Source organism: Myripristis murdjan, chromosome 2, assembly GCF_902150065.1.
Source record: "Myripristis murdjan chromosome 2, fMyrMur1.1, whole genome shotgun sequence".
Taxonomy (NCBI): Eukaryota; Metazoa; Chordata; class Actinopteri; order Holocentriformes; family Holocentridae; genus Myripristis; species Myripristis murdjan.
Genome location: NC_043981.1, coordinates 3,522,348 through 3,539,314, shown reverse-complemented (window position 1 = coordinate 3,539,314; position 16,967 = coordinate 3,522,348). Strand labels below are relative to the sequence as shown.

Sequence of the window (16,967 nt, the reverse complement as noted above, 5' to 3'; positions counted from 1 at the left end):
GATTCCTTTCAGGAGACCAATGACACTTTGAGCCCAGCAGTAAGACTACAAAAAACACAAATGCATCGCATGCCCTGCTGCCATGCTTCACAGAAATAGCTGTTAGTTGAGTACCTCTAATTAAAGCCTGTCAGTCAAGCCCTCACACAGCTTCGTGGGAGCAGGGTTGCTGAGAACTTACTGAGACACATATTTTTGTTTTGAACCCCTAATGAACACAATTTTTCCTCTTGATTCTCTAATTTTGTGTCATTGTCTTTGAAGAGATATGATCCTATTACCTATGAATAGGACCTGGTAGCTGAAACGCTGACCACAGATGCCTTAGTGGTAGAATTTTAATTAGACCATTTGTGTACTCCTTGTACAAAAACACATACATCTCAAACCATTGACCATAAAGAGAATACTACCACATGTCAGTAAGCACATTATTCACAGTGTATGATCAGGAACAGGTATCTCATCATTTCTCTCTTCAAAATGTATTCATGCAGCATTTATGCACAATGCCCAGGACACCACATGTGGCTGCCCATACACCCTAGAGGCGATAGTAATGAAGGTTATAACATATCGATGAGTCCCAAGGCACATCTGTGACATTTTTGAAGACAGGAAAACATGACATCATCTTTGTTGGAGGGCCTTGAGCTGAACCGGTTTTAACGTACCCCTGTGGTGTCCCTCAGTCTTTCTCCTGTGCCAGCTGAATGCATGCTGCCGTGCCACAGCGAAGGGCCGTTTCACACATTTCCTCGCCTCAAGTTAATGACCAATTCTATGAACAAATGGTGGAGCACAGTGTGCCAAAAACAATGACACCATTCTTGTATGCAAACCAAGTCATATTTATTACAGTTTATTTATTACAGCTGTTTTCAGACATTAAAAATGGGCTCTGGACAAGTATTTAGATCATGTATAACTGAGTTTACAAAGGATAAGCACAATTCAGTTTACAGCAGTGGATTGATCTCTGGTATATTGATTTATTTTAGTCAGCTGTAGTTGCACAATTTGTAATGACAAGAGTAAAATTCTGGATGTGATAGTCTGTATTTTTAATATATCAAATATCATGCTTTCCAAGATGGATGTGTACCACTTTTTTCCTGTCCTGAAAAATACATCTGAAGGGATGAAATCTAAAACTGAGAAATTGATTTCCACATTATATAACTCTTCATAAATTGATTAACCAATTACCATCCTTAAACGTTTTCCTGTGGCCAGTTCTTTTAAAACCAATAAGCAGCATTAATGAATTTATATGATGAAGAACACCAAGTGAAATATATAAGACATCTGAGAAAACCCAAGAAATGACCTCCCTGTATGTTGAATTCTTCTAAACTCTATTTTTAACTATTGCCTGGTCTTTTATTGTTAATCCTTTATTATAAAAATAGATGATTTTTTAAAAACCTTAGTCCACACAAGCCCGCAGATACCAGTTACTGACATACTGTGTAAAATTAATTAAATGCTAGCTAAAAGAGAGCGTTATCCAGTGTAAAACCTTATATGTATCACCTACACACTAATTATACCAAGTAGTCAGTATCAGTCATCAAATACCCTGCTTTGATAGAATCTGTCACCCAGGAATCTTTTACAATTTTGAACTTTTTCCTGAAGATCCGCCTCAGTGCCCTCAAATCCAACAGTCGTGTTTCCTCTGCAATAATGACGTGGGACACCCCTTCCTCCAACTTCTGCACCACTGTGCCTCCATGGTAGCGGAACTCCAGTGCCCTGGTCACTAGACATGAAGCTGGAATTGCACTTTCGGGGTGTCCTATGTCCGCATAGCTGTCCATGTAAACTTTAAAGGGCCTGAACATGCTGGTGGGAAGGTCTTCCCAGCCGTACCGGTGCTCGACTTGGCCGATGTTCATGGCCACAGGTGGGCTGGCACTGCTCATCCTGCCGAACACTTCCCTGAGCTGCTGCTCGTCCGTGTCTGTGAAGTAGCTGTCGCCGTAGCTGTCGTACTCCTTGGCGAAATGCTCCCTGGTGGAAGGTGACATGTGGATCATGTGGCGTGGTTGCCATGGGACCACCTCCTTCCTGTCCAGGCACTCCTGTAGCCAGGCGGCCCACACCACATCGTGCTGGTCGGACGAAATCAGGTTTTTCACTCGCATGTTCTCCACGCCGGCAATCACGCAGTAGGTATCCCGTCCTGGGTTTTGCACCACAATACCCCCACACCTAATGCAAGGATGGTGTCAGTAATCACATATTTTTGACAGGATACTTAAAAGGACCATACCAGTGAATGGTTTACTACAATTTTTCCACATTTTACATTCCACAAAACCATTTTGTAAATCATGCAGTAGAGGTACTAAAGATTCACAGCTTACAATCAAAATCCCTCAATTTCAATTGATTTTTTGGTTGAAACATTCACCATTCAAAATTAAATATGCAATAAGCAATTTTATCTGAGCACCCTGCCCCCCCTCCAAAAGTACATTTAACAGCAGTACCAAGGCTGGCTCGGACAAAATATGCTATACCTGCAGACTAACTGCTGAGATAAACCTACTGTGCCATATATTGTTATGTTTCTCATGTTCTGTTTTCTGACTCAGAACGTGGCCTTTCCAACTCAGTACCACTTTGCCCCAACTGTTGCACTCATTTTTTTTTTTTTTTTTTTATGGATTCCACCATTGTGAATTTCGGGTAACAGGAGGGGACTGCATTTTGTTTAAACAAGAGTTAGCAGCAGGAGGAGTTTGAGTCTAATGTGGATTTTGTCAACAAACAAATGGAGAGGATAATTGGTTTAGATCAACACAGCTCGAAAAGTCTCCACAAAGCACACATTAGTTAAAGATTTGTTAATAGTTTCTGGACGGGCATGGTGCAGGTTTAAGGCAAACAACCACTTTTCTCGCCACTTTACAACAATGACTCTCACCATTTTAAATATACTGCTGACTAATCTTATCAAGAACTTAAAACCAAATTAAGGTGTCAGTAATTTTGCATAAAATTACATATCATCATCAAACAATTAAAACTTAATCAAGCATTTAGCCGAGCACTGCAGGAGCTGCTGGAGCCCTGTTGTTTTTATTAGGATTATTTCCCCCTGTCTTCAGCAATAAACCTGTACAGAGATGATAAGTCAAATGGCAAATCAGATTTGGTATATAGGTTTCCTCTCCACTACTGAGGCTAAAAACCCAATTGGCCATATGCTTCTGTTGTAATGTGCAACTTTACATTAAACCTTAAGGCCTAAAATCAATTTTCTTTATTTCCTGAGATTCTGTGTCCCAACTCATTCTGGTTTGCATTTCAGCAAAGACAGTTTTCCACTACTTTGAATTTAAAAAAAAAAAAAAACTCTCACTTTTCTCACCTTTCACAATTTCTCTGGCAAAGCTGATCCAATCTCCACAAAAACAAATCACCGATTAAAAGAGATGTCATCTTACCTGGCCACGCCCTTTTCCAGCTCAGCCTTGGGGTAATCCTCGCTGCCATTCAGGACACAGAACTCCACATCCTCAAACATATCTGTCTCCTTGGTAACCCCAGAGAGGTCCTGAGGCTTGAAGTGGTCGATGACTCCCACCACCTTCTTGAGCTTCACCGGCAGTTTCCGCTTCTTCTTCTGCGGTTCGTCATTATCGATGAGAAGGTGTCGTGAGGCGAGCTTTCCGGATGCCTTGCTTCGGAACTGATCCAGCTCTGCAAGAGTCATGCACTGGTGCCATTCCTTGTCATCGCGGATCTTTTCAATCCTGGGGAAGCGCAGGGTGCAGTTGGTTTTATACATGTCACTTCCGACTATCTCAGCTGCCCTGACCTGGATGATGACTGAGTTGCAGGGTTCGATGTAGACCTCCGGTTTCTCTGTCCCACACAGGATGGAGGCTGGCGGGTCATTTTTCCGGTAGACCTTCCAGTGTTTGGCTAGCTTCAAACCCAGATCATACAGTTCCTTCATGGTGTAGCCAGAGCCGATGCGGCAGAGTGTGTGGAAGATGGAGGGTTTTTCACCAGGTTTTGGAGCTTCGGCAACGGCACATAAGAAATGGGACATCATACCACCCCGTCTTCCCTTGCCCCAGTAGCCACCGACAATCAGGAGGTCAAGCTCATCCATTAAACCATCCACATATTCTGGCTTTATTTTCAACCATCCCTCGCCACGCTTGTCAGGTTTGTAGATAGATAAGGGATCCTTCACCATGATCCCCTCTTCTCTGTTGTCTATGGCTTCATTGAGGGCATTCACCACTTCCTGCATGGTTCTGGCTTCGGTCTTTGGCACCAGGTGCATCCTTCCCTTGATGGGAGTAAAAACAGTCTGGAGAGTTTCATAGCGCTTCTTCAGTGTCTCCTTGCCAAACTTCTGGTCATTCACCAGTAACACATCAAACACGCAGAAGCATGTCTGTACCTCAGAGTCCTCCATTAGCCTCTTGATGTCAAATTTGCTCCCTTTCTGCATGAAGGACTCTGTGGTGGGATTGTACGCCATCATCTCACCGTCGAGGATACAATTCACAACATGGGGTTTGAAAACATTGTGGATGTAAGGCGTCAGTGAGCCCTCAAGTGGCGATCCCCCAAACTGCTGTGTGTATTCAAAAGAGTTCCGGGTAAAGTACTTGTACACGTCCCCGTCTTTGTGCAGCTGTATGCGCTCGCCATCCAGCTTGGTCTCAATGTAGAACTGGCTATTACCCATCTGTTTCTCCACTTGGCGGATGTTAGCCACAGCCGCTAACATAGGCTTGAAGGCAAAGAAGAGTCCTATAGAGACTTCACTGAGGGACACGGAGGGGTTGTGGAGCTGCTGGCACACTTTGTTTAGGTCTGTGCTCACGTTGTAGAGCTCAGCAGCATCAGGGTGGAAGACCTGGAGAACAGTTTCTTTGCTGATTCCGAGCTTCATGTCCTTCAGAATCATCCGGATGAGCCACTTCTGCTCCAGCGCCGAGCTCTGCGTTATGAGGTGCAGGAGGCTCTTTTTTACAAGATCCTTCTGCTTTCCAGCGTTATTGGCCGCCACCGAGTCAAGGAAGTCATTCACCTCTTTGATGGTGAGGCTTCCTTGGCTGGTGCACCGTTTCTTTAGCACAAAGTAAGCCATGCCAGCAAAGTCTCCAGCCTCCCCCTGGGATGTGGTTGGAGCACGATAGTTCAACAGTTTGTTGGCTTCTGGGCCATTCTTTGGGAGGCCTAACACATCTATATAAAGCTTCGCTAACATGCTCTCTTTGATGCCGTAGGCCATCCGCTCTCGTTCGAAAGGGGGAACTATGAGGCGCATGGCTGGGTAGAAAGAGTCTGTCGTGTTGGGGTTGTCTTTGTGGAGGGCGGCATGAAACTTCCTCCATGACTCCATGAAATCCCCGAGGACCTTGGATTTCTCTGGACGGAGTTTGGACTTCTGGATTTTTTCTAACGTGGTGCACAGGTGAAGGAAGGGCACCTGGGCAGCGACAGAGCTCTGATCAGCAGCGTCATGCTTGGAGGTTCCTTCCATGGTGAAACCTGTATCACTGTATTGCACGTCAAACAGAAAAGCAAAACAGAACATTGGACCGACTCCTTGTAGTTAGACTAGAGCTTGTCGCCAGTTCAAGAACTAAAAAAAATGCTCTTTTACAAATTCTGTCAATTAATCTGTAGCTTGTAAAATTGACCATATTATCAATGAGTAATAGACACAGGACTTAGACCCTGTTCTTACTCTAACAGCTACCATTAGCTTCATGATCAATAACTGGATGACTGAAAAAACACGTCGGCCTACCCAGAATATGTTTGGAGGTCCAGCCTACACAAAACAGGCCACGCTTATATTCACTCAGAATATATTCTGTTGGACCCCTTAATATGATAAAAATAAATCTCTTGCGTATATTCTGACAGTTACTGCAATTGCAATAATATTTGGGAATTCAGAGGGAGTGATAATTTTTGTCATAGTTTTCATTTTAACTGGAAAATAATAATAAAAAGAGGATGGTGTGATTTTTGCTAGGAGTCACCAAACCATTGTGTTTAGTAACATCTGGAGAATATGATTTGTAGTTCACACAATACTTCACTGACAATGGTATACTCATTATACACACATTTAATTTTTTTTTTTTTAATTGCGGCTGTTGTGATTTGAATATTGCTCTTATCCATATTGCTATTTGATTTGATTGCTATGATTTAAATTAATTGTATGACCCTAATATTCTGGACGCTGAACTGGCATTTTATTCATGTGCATTACTGACAACGCATTGTTATGGACACTGAAGATATTTAGGGAATGTCATCTACCACTGCAAACACTATGAGATCGAAATTTTACTTGACACCAGTTAGCATTACAATAACACACACACACACACACTACAGCTGAGGGTTTCTTCGGTTTTTCGACGGGAGATTCAAAGTTCAGGGAGCTCAAACTTCAACAGGCCTGGACATGTTCTGAAAACAAGACACTTGGCATCAGCTAACTGAACAGGCTCTCTCTCACACACACACACACTCACTCACACACACACATACACGCCATGCCGTTTGAATATGTGACGAAACGCTTACCTTATGCTAAACCTGTTTGCCAGGACACTGAGGGCGTATCCGGTTTGTTGTTGTCTTCAAAATTTAAGTATTTATCTTGTCAGGACAGCCGACAAACATGGCAACACAGCCGTCATGTCTGAGTGGAGTTTGCCAGGATCTTCTTATCTCCCCCTAACAAGAGAGAGCGACATACACCGGCAGTATTTACTCATGTGACATTTTTGCGCTTTAATTTTTAAAGTAACTCCAAACCGGAAGTTTAAAACGCCGTCTCCGTCGACTAGTCTTTACGTTACGTACATAAAAACGCATGCTAAAATGAGTTAAACAGCCACTCTGCTGTACATATCGGCGCTAAAAGAGGGAACGTGCAGGCTCCCTACGCTTCCCTGACCCTTCCCCGCTCCTGCTTACTACACAGTGCACGAACCAGCACGTAAAACATTCCCCCGGAAACGAGAGCTGAGAGCTTTAGTTCCCATGCGAATAGTTTCTGACTATCGTTTAAAAAAAAAAATTCTCATTCACCAAATAATAATGAATAATAACGTACGGAATTTAAAGACAGCCCTTTTCATGTGGATCTTAAATGTGTTATTAGGAATTTATCCTTTACAAGACCGTAGATTTAATGTAGTGTAATGCTCCTTGCAAGTCCATACTAAATGTTTTCCATTAAATGATTTTTATCTAATGTTATCTTCATTCTTGTTTTATCATTATTTCTACTACTACTACTACTACTACTACTACTACTACTATTATCATTATTATTAATCTTGAGATGGAACTCAATACATGCAAATAATAATAATAAAAAGACACAACAACAATAATAATAAAAATAAAAAAATAACAGTTTTACACATTTTTGCAGTGTCATAATAGATAGGAACGTAGTCTTGGAGGAAAAAAGGTGTTTAGTTGCTGATAACTTTGGAAACATAAAGTTGTTTTTACCTCTGGCCAGCAGAGGGCGTCACTCTCATGCTGCAGTGAGGAGGTGGAGGTGGTTCAGCACGCTCACTGACAGTGTGTCAGTAGCAGGTTGGAAGGTAAACATGTTGTTCACAAGGAGAGGCGTGTCCTCGGAATACAGTGCTGAGATAAGATATGCAGCACAACAACAAAATTATTTTCCCTCTACGCTGATGATGACAGATGATTATTGCTATGATGAATGGCATGATGGTCATGACATCGTTGGGATCCAGCTGTACATGCTTTTATGACAGTGCGGTTCCACTTCTCACTGTCAGAGATCAAAGGAAAAAAAATTCACTGCCTCATTCCAAGTGGAAAAACCCATGAATGTCAACTAGTCATGGTCAGGTGTTTTGATTACTTATAATAGAGAGCAAAGATCAGGCATAATCAACAGAAATGAGATGGAAGAAGAAAAAGACAGAAAAACAGGGGTACATTCAGGGCAAATGTCTAAAAAAAAATCATCAGACTGATCAAATAATACTGTCTTGTAAGGCATCAGTCATTCCTCCAGTTTATGCACAGAAATGTCCTGTTTGGATGTGTTTGTGGTAACATCGGGAAATTACTTTAAATTTGCTTTCAAGCACAAAAACAAATTCATGTCTGAATATTATCAAAGCATAATATTGTCATACCAGTGTTTTCATAACATCATAGTTGGCTGTTGGCAGTTATGAATCCATGTGTGATAGTGATGTGAGACAAACACCATTACAGGCTGTTTTTACAGGCCTCTGTAAAAAGATGTTCACATAAAGTTTGTTTAAGGCTTTGCAGAAATTGCAAATTTGCGGCCGGCCTGTGTTCACCTAATCGCCGCAGAGAGTTAATGAAGATTTATGACTTTGAACCCTGTGATTCAGCGCGATCACAAGCTTGTTTTGACATTTGCGCTGCCAGGTAGTAGCTGGCACCGTGCCAAGTACATGCCATTACTGGTAAAGTAATGCGAAGTCATTCCAAGGATGTTTTGTTCCCTATGCAAAGCATGCGAGGCTTGTAGCAACCGAGAATCTATGATGCGACGAGGGAAGGGGATTACCATACAGGGCAACAGAGCACTGGAAGAAAAGAAAACCAACAGGGGAGAGTGAAATTTAAAAAAAAAAAAAAAAAAAAAAAAAAAAAAAAGAGAGAGAGAGAGAGAGAGAGAGAGAGAGAGAGAGAGAAAGAAATAATGTGTATTCTGCTTAGTTCCAATAAGTCCAGGGGCTCCCAGACCTCTTAATGTAGAGGTACTATCTGTCCTGGGAGCCATCTGATCATTTGTAAAGTGAATTAAAGCTGGTAAGAATTAGTTAAACACTCAATGCACTTATGCATCATTAGAGTGGACTCTATGTCTGTTCTATGTTTAGCTGTCAGTTATTGTTTTGTGTTCAATATGAGCAAATCAGTAAAAATGTATTATTACTTGTTGAACATCACATGGCCCTCACATTACCAGTGACTTCAGTGTTACTGCATGCCAGGAACATTCAGCATTCAGTTCCTCGTTCTTTCTCTGTGACGCCTCTTTTGTTTCTGGAGTATGATCTTTAGCATTTGTTTTGGGTCATCAGCTGCTATGATTTTTTTTTTTTTAAAGTGTCCATGTTGTCAACTAGCTACCATCACTTTTGCAGGGCATCCAGAGGTTTTCAAACTTTTTCATGTTCAAAAAATTAGCGGGAAAAAATATAAAATTAGAGAAAAAAAAATGACCTGAAATTTAGCAAAAATGTCCTGAAGAATTACAAGAAAATATGTTTATAATTAGGTTTAGCATTTACATCTAAATTACAGTGAAATAAAACTACCCCTCATTTTTATGAGGGCTCCATGGAAGCCCCTTGATTACCCCATGTTGAAAACCACTGCTCTAGGGGGACTTGATCAATGTAGAAGCTCTACCTTTACTGTGTAATTTCAAAATTTCCATCCTCTGTAATTAAAAAAAAAAAAAAAGAAGAAATGCATCATGCAGTCTTCCAAAGACCCACCTGTCTCCATATTAGGACCCACCAATGGGTCAGGGCCCATAGTTTGAAAATCGCAGGTCATCATCCCAAATAATGTCTTTTATTTCCATTTACTTTTTTTTGTTTATTTATATATTTATTGTTTGTATCTGCACAGCTGCTCCTCTCTGCCAATAGAGGGCGACCTCCATCTGTGGAGGAGGAGACGGGCAGCAGGGAGCCCTGAGTCACACGCCAGCCAGGGTTGTTTACTTCTCTGCTGCTGCTGCTGCAGTGGAGGATCCTGGGATACGTGCGGGGAGGGAGGGAGGAGGTTCCATTTAGAGCTACTATGTGCTCCAGCAGTGAACCCACTGCGCTTTCACTCCACACGCACGCTGCAGTGCAGGAGAGAGCAAAGCTGCCTGCCTCACTGCCTTAATCTGTGTGTGTTTATGTACAGCATGTACATGCACCTGCACTTGTGTATGTGTGTGAGCGATGCCGTGCAGTTTGCATCAGTGTGACCGTCAGTATAACCCCCCCACACACACACGCACTCTGCAGTAAAGTCCGTCATGCCTCCCCACAGCCGTCATGCAGGCAGGCAGGCAGCAGAGTTACATAAGCCCTGCTGGATGTGCTGCTGCACTGCAAGCAGGCCTCCACAAGAAGACGGTAAACAAGTGACGTCACCGCTTCCGTGGCGTGCATCAGCTTGCGCTGGGACCGAGAGCGGGGAGAAGGAGAAGGAGTCGCGAGTGGCGTTTGGGTTAGGACGGAGTGTGATTTTGGCAGGGAGGCCAAAAAGGGAAAGAGAGAAAATGAGCGAGCGTAACAGAGCTAAGGAGGCTGGTGATTAAGCAAGGAATCAGCGCATCAGCCTCCTCTGCTCTGATGGCAAGCTGACAGATGCTTCTGCACTTTCCCAGAAGCCTTGCCATGCACATATGTGCACCGAATGAGCAAAATAATAGTGGCACCGGCTTGTTTGATGAGTCCACAGAGACAGACGATATTAGCCCTTATTGATTCTGTTACACCAATCACAATGGAGGAGGTGGAGATGGAGGAAGCTGAGTTTAAGAGGGAGCTGTAGGTTTCTGCAGCTCAATATGAGGAAGCTGCCCCTCAGATTTTGTCCATTCAGTGCGGACTGGTACATGAAGTCGCTGTGATTGGTACTGGTGTGTATTTTTGGCGTCTCTCGGCCCTGGCAGGGAATCCATAAAGGTGACGGCACACCAGCTGCCAATGCATGGCCTGCGGGCAGAAGCTGACATACATTACTATGAGCGTGTTTGTGTGTAGGGTGTGTACCGGTGTGTACAGTACTCTGTGTGTTCCCAGCACTTGTTTTATAAACAAACCTGAGCCTGTCAAAGCGGGTTTTGACGGAGCGCCGCCTCAAGACATGATTGAACTCCTCACCGCGTAATCCTGCGCAAATATCAGGGAAGATCCTGTTCACGTAATGTGCAGACGCATAACACAAAATGTTTCCCCCTGGTGCCAGCCTTCTCTCGAACTGGCAGGGCGAGCCAGACAGCACCCGGTGACCCTCCACTAAAATTAGACCGCTTTCACACCTTGCTGCCAGTCCATGCTGCGATCTGTCCCCCTTTTGTTACTCGTTTAATTGCTGTCCCTCTCTCTCTCTCTCTCTCTCGCCCGCGTTCCGCCCCTCTCCCCCTCGCTCTCTCGTCTTGCTGTGTCATAACATCTCTCGCCGGGGTTCTGCACAGCTATAGCTGACCTGTGCTGCAGCCTTGCTCGGTTACGTCACGTAGAATTACCGCATAACAGGGTCAAGAGGTCACCGTGGTCCTTTGGTGACCCTGGCCTGGCCTTGATTCGGCTTGACACAGGGGATAAAAGTGCAGCAGATGGATTCACAAAGAAGGCATTGGGTCGTGCATGAATGTGTGAGTAGAAAAGCAGGGGTGCATTATACTTAGGGTTAGAACTAATATATCAAGTGGCAGATATTGGGCTTTTATTTAAAACCTCTGCAGTCCATCGGTCGGTTCCTCAGTGCAGCGCAACAAAGCTTTGTTCAAGCCTGCAGAAATTTATTGGAAATTCTTCCAGAGATCCCAAGGTTTCCAAAGATCCCAAACATGTGCTGCTGAGTTCCAGGGAAATGTGAATAAAATGACGCAGGAGACATGGAGACATTTTCTATTTGATGTGATGCCGCAGCCATAAAACACTGGCATCCTGGCGTTGAATATTTCCCTCAGTGTCAGTGTGAAGGAGCTTCACACCCAGCAGACACACAACATGAATGTGACATTGTCCTGCAATGGGAAAAAAAAGTATTGTTTTGGGTTTTTTATGTGAGTGTAAGGGGTGAAATATGATGGAGCTTCCACTCTGACATGCAATGGCATTTTCTTTTCTTTGCTCTTTGCATTTAGTTAATTGTTTGATATTTTTCTTCATTTAGATGTCAAATGTGTCTCAGAGTTTCCACTGTGAAAGAGGCGATTGGGTCGCCCTGTTTTAAAAAGCTCTTCATCCTAATCAGTGGAGACTTTTAGTGTACAATGATGATCTAAATGATTTGCCATTTTATTTTGTTATGTTTTTCTTGACGGCCAAATAATTTCATATTCAATACATAATCCATCATGGGCTTATGAGGATGTATGTTACAACGATGGTGTGCTGTAAAGCCGCATGTTTTTCAATCTACACTGAACAGGAAGCATTTCATTTATAGATATGGCGACGGTGGCTTTATGTCCACCAATCAGGTGCACGTCTGCAAATTATTATCTGGACCCAATTATCAATCAGTCAATCAAACTGAATTTATTGAGCACCGAACAGACACATAAAATGCAGCTCAAAGCGCACATTTCATTGACGACGGAAACACATTATCCAACAAAGACACTCGTAAAAATAAATCTAAATAGGAAAAGAAGAAATGCAGTTACAGAAAAAAAGAAAATGATGATAACAACAACAACAACAACAACAACAACAACAACAATAATGTATAATACAAACAGGTAAAAGAAGAAAATAAGACATATAATATCTAATAAATAAAACAGTAAAAATGAATACTAGAGATAAATAAGTAATGCATAATAAAAAATTTGATTATGGATTTTTTTGACTCCCAAACTCTGAAGTGTACGCATTTATGTGGATGCTTTATGATAATGTTTACACTGTAATTTGAATGGGATTATTAATACCATTCAAAAAAAATTGAATATTTAATGATATTTCTGCTGATAATCTCTCAGATTTTGCTGATTGGGCATCTGCAGTGTTTCGAGTGTCTGCACTGGGATTACTGTGTTTCCAGCAGTTTTGTTTTACAGTCGTACTTCTTTAATCCCATGTCATGTGCGGTGTTAACCCCCTACCCTGCTTGGAGATCCAGTCAAGCTGCATTCTGTGTGACAACTGGGACTCAGATTGGATTAGATTTACAGTCAAATCAGTCAGTTCATGCTCATATACAAACCAGTCTTTCTTGTTTTTTTCCCCATAAACGTACCCTATAGCATTTGGAGGAGGCTTTTATGCAAAGCACCTCTCAGTACTGTAATGTGAAACGTGCTGGATATGATTTCTCAGAAGCATGTCACTGAAGACGAAGCAGAGATGCCATGGAGAGGAAACCCGCCTAAACTCAGTTACATGCAGTGTTTTATGTGAAATAGAATGTATCCAGCATAAAACAAGGATCCATCAAAGCAGAATATGATTAAGAATATGCAGCCAGCAGAGCAAACTGGGTTTGTGTACATATGCAACAAACAGATTACGCTGTAGTATTATTTAAGCCTCGTGCCATGTTAAAAAAAAAAAAAAAGAAAGAAAGAAAAGGCCATGACAATATGCATGTATCATAGCCAGCCTACTCAGACAGTCATTCATATTCATACCTATGCAGTCTCCAGAGTACATAGCAGCGATACAGTTTAAGGGTAATATTGCACATGAATTCATACTTCATGTGAAACACAGCTGCACAGTGTCCTTCAGCCGAGCTCTTCATTCAGCTCGGCTGTGAATATTTCACTCAGTTCAAGTGCGATGTGGCTTCAACCAGCTGCTGCAACCAGCGCATACACAATATGGAAAAAAATGTTTTTATTGAGCTCTGACTGAAGGTGAGGTGACCAGATTTTTGGGGGAGCAAATCCAGGGACATTTGTGATTTGCTGACAAATATAAATGATAGACCCCCTGAAATACTTTTGAAAGCCTTTAACAAGCACTTAAATACAAGAAACCTGAGGTTGATCCAGCAGCACTGACCTAAATATATCAATTTAATAATGAGAATTTTTTTGTAATTAAAAAAAAAAAAAAAGCTTTTTTGTTTTCTTTTTTTTCAGGTTATCTTGTAATTTTTTCGCTTTTTTTTTTTTTTTTTTTTTGCTAATTTTCCAGTAATTTTTGCTCGTTTGTTAATTGCCAGCCAACAGCTAACTGGGGACATTCATGGGACACTTCCAAGGGCATCTCCAGCCGGGGACAAAACATCATGTCAGGGGACTGTCTCCTAAAAACATGCACGTCTGGCCACCCTAACTTAAGGGGAAATTTAAGGCAAAGTTTTAGCGGTCAACCCTTTAACTCAAAGATTTGCATTAAAAAAATTACAAGACAATGAAAATACAAGAAATACAAGAATACTCTTTGTAATTATTTAAATATATCATTTTTACATTTTTAAATTAAAATGAAATAAAGTGAATTTTGTTAGGAGGATGAAATAAAACCTCCTGGTGTTCTCAGGGTTAAAGTGCACTGTTTTCTCATAAAAAGGCCCTCCAGAACACTCAGCGGCTGTGTCAGGTGGGAACACCGTACACTGGATGCACTTACCCCCCCCCCAGCTCCTCTTCCAGTAAGGTCATGTTATCGATCACGCACTATTTTGAAGGCGGTGATAGCTGTGTTTGTTATCCGCGGCTGTCGGGACACTCTCATTATCTGAGTGGTTTCTTTGAAGTGGCCGAGTGATAGGGCTCTCGGAGTGATAACTACCCCTATCTTGACCTTCACTCTAAACATCGCACCACTGGACTGACTCACCTTCACTTACCGTAACAGGGTAACATCACACCATATACACACACACACACGCATGCACAAACGTGTGAAAAAGCAGGTCACAGGCAGCAACGAGGAGGAACAAAACAGGACGGCACCCGCTTATGCAACCTGAAAAACAATTTGCTATCTCCAGTTGTGCTTGAAGATATGTGCCTCTGCTGAAAAACAGCCCATTAGGCCCATGTAACATTCAAATTAATGACATTGCAATGTACTGATGGAATGTGACATCTTCTTGGATGCAGGGATCAAAGCCTCAGTCAAAGCAGGGCCCGGTGCCAAGACAGTAAGATGAGACGCCTGGTGCTAAATACTCTTTGAAGCACCATACCTGTGGTTTGAATGGCTGGCTCATACAGCTGACCCATATTTTACATTGCAACAAACCATATTGCAAATCATACAGGGAGAGTAAACATTTCACAACATATGGTCAAGATCGTTCCATGTTCAAATATGAATTTTTGGTTGAAAGACCCACCTTTTAATGTTCTGCTTCGGTCTTACTACTAACATTAATTAAGGTTCCATTCCTTATACAGATCATTCGTGGATGCTGCAACACTGTGCTTCCACTATAATCATATGAAACGGACTACACCAGGCTAGAGTGTGGATACCCGACCCGAGCCCATCAGAGCCTGTCACTATCCGGTGGGTTGGGCCGGGTTTGGACAAAAACCTAGAAAACATTTTCGGGTTTAGGTCGGGTTTGGTTATGGCAGCCTTCCTGTGCGGTGCTGGAGTTTACGTGACGATGCTGAAGGCAACACGTAGGCTATTTCAGGCAGTGAAACCTAGAGATGGAGGACAAACAAACTCTTGGGCTCGGGTCGGGTATGGGTTTGGGTCGGGCTCGGTTACTACGCTCTCAGGCTCCGGTTGGATTCGGAGAAAACTATGCAGCCCGGTCCACACTCTACACCAGGCGTGAGAGCGGCGTGCAAGTGGCGCGTATGCCTGTCAAATGTAAAAATAGACCCGTCCAGACCAGCAGGGGAAGTTTCACAGTGCTGTGCTGGGTCCAAAAGCTGAAGACACACTCCCACACAATCCCAAAATGAGCCCTCGCCGTCTTGTTTTGCCTGTCAGTTATCTCTCAGCTCCACGCCGTACATGCACTGCAGGTGTAGCCAGAAAAAAAAAAAAAAAAAAACATGCATTCCGCGGCAAATCCGCCCTGCAGATGGTCCGCACGCATTACATGTTCAGTGTAGCCAAGGCGTTCAACCTAAATGGAAAGGACGATTAATTAATGTCATTAGTAACATCTGTGTTTATGCAGCTATTTCATGTCGAAATGGCTGCTTTGATTTGGGTCTACTGGCTGTGCAAAGCATATTTTTTAAGTGGGACTATTTTCCTGCAGAGACTGTGTTTCACTCCGCCCAATTTCAAGTCATTAAACACAAACTATTGTGGACGACTCCATCACAGTGATGGAGTACTGGTGTGAAGAAAGTTTGAAGTCTGTGAGAGTTCATTTTCATATCATAGTGGAATGAATGGAAACCAATGGCTGGATTTTGATACATGAGTTCTAAAACACTGCTTGCTTTGGGAAAAGATTAGCAGAAACATAAAGTATACACCTTTTGTAGATATTAGGCCAAATATGCAAAATCAGTGGTATAGCCCTTTAATGAGGCATGCCAGTGTCAGTCAGACTGTAGTGGACAGATGGCTTTGAACCAGGTTGTTGACTGTGATTACATTCCAGCTCGGCGGTCATTCATCAGGCCTTTATTAATCTATTTTATTGCCTTTATCATTTCATAGTAGAAGCTTCTCAGGTGTTCCAAGGAAGGAAAAGGTCCTTTTAAACATACAGTCCCACTGCTGTTTGACCACAGCTGCATCAATTCAGAGAATTTATGGCTCTTTGAAACGTTAACGGCTGGGCGGAATTGATTTCCTTAACAAAGCATTTAATGTGCGCAGAGGGACCGTCAATAAATCAAGTATGCGCTCCCGCTTCGTTGTTTCTTCCTCGGTGTTGTGTGCTTGTTTTTGTTTTCTCCAAGGCAGCGTTCTGTGATCATCCCTTAAGCTTATCGCTGGCCCTCAGTGAGCGGTGCCAATCTGAGACACTTGGCACTCTCCGCAATCCAATTAGCAACTAGAGCAACTACAATCTGGTTAATTGTAAACAAACATTGCCCATGTGAGAGCCAGAGAGCTGACAACTGCTCCCCGGATGGACTCTGTGAACTGGAGCAGGACGTGGCGTTGAGTCAACAGGATCTGTGCGCCCTGCTGAATGTTTGCAGTCATTTGTAGTTTGCAAGTGCGAGAGGCATCCAGATCCATGATGTGTAAAATGATAAACGATAATTAGGAATGTTACTGTCTGATGAGCGACTTCAAAATAAATCTGAG

At 42.6% G+C, this 16,967-nt stretch overlaps 1 protein-coding gene across 2 annotated transcripts; it reads right to left on the bottom strand.

Moving 5' to 3' along the window:
• Nucleotides 1–320: 320 nt before the first annotated feature.
• On the bottom strand, nucleotides 321–6,975 carry lig4 (ligase IV, DNA, ATP-dependent). 2 transcript variants are annotated; one of them, XM_030071483.1, is made up of 3 exons: nucleotides 6,586–6,975; nucleotides 3,459–5,542; nucleotides 321–2,217 (listed from the first exon to the last, which is right to left on the bottom strand). In XM_030071483.1, exons 2-3 carry the CDS (start codon nucleotides 5,519–5,521, stop codon nucleotides 1,548–1,550), a joined length of 2,733 nt encoding a protein of 910 aa, XP_029927343.1. In that variant the 5' UTR covers nucleotides 5,522–5,542; nucleotides 6,586–6,975; the 3' UTR covers nucleotides 321–1,547. The 2 variants fall into 2 exon arrangements, with proteins under 2 accessions (XP_029927343.1, XP_029927335.1); XM_030071475.1 differs by having other exon boundaries at nucleotides 3,459–5,537.
• Nucleotides 6,976–16,967: the final 9,992 nt, after the last annotated feature.

Coding starts and splice junctions, on each gene's coding strand:
- lig4 (XM_030071483.1), bottom strand. CDS start 5,521: ATGGAAGGAACCTCCAAGCATGACGCTGCTGATCAGAGCTCTGTCGCT. Junction 2,218..3,458: donor CTGGAAAAGGGCGTGGCCAG/GTAAGATGACAT, acceptor TCCTTGCATTAG/GTGTGGGGGTATTGTGGTGC.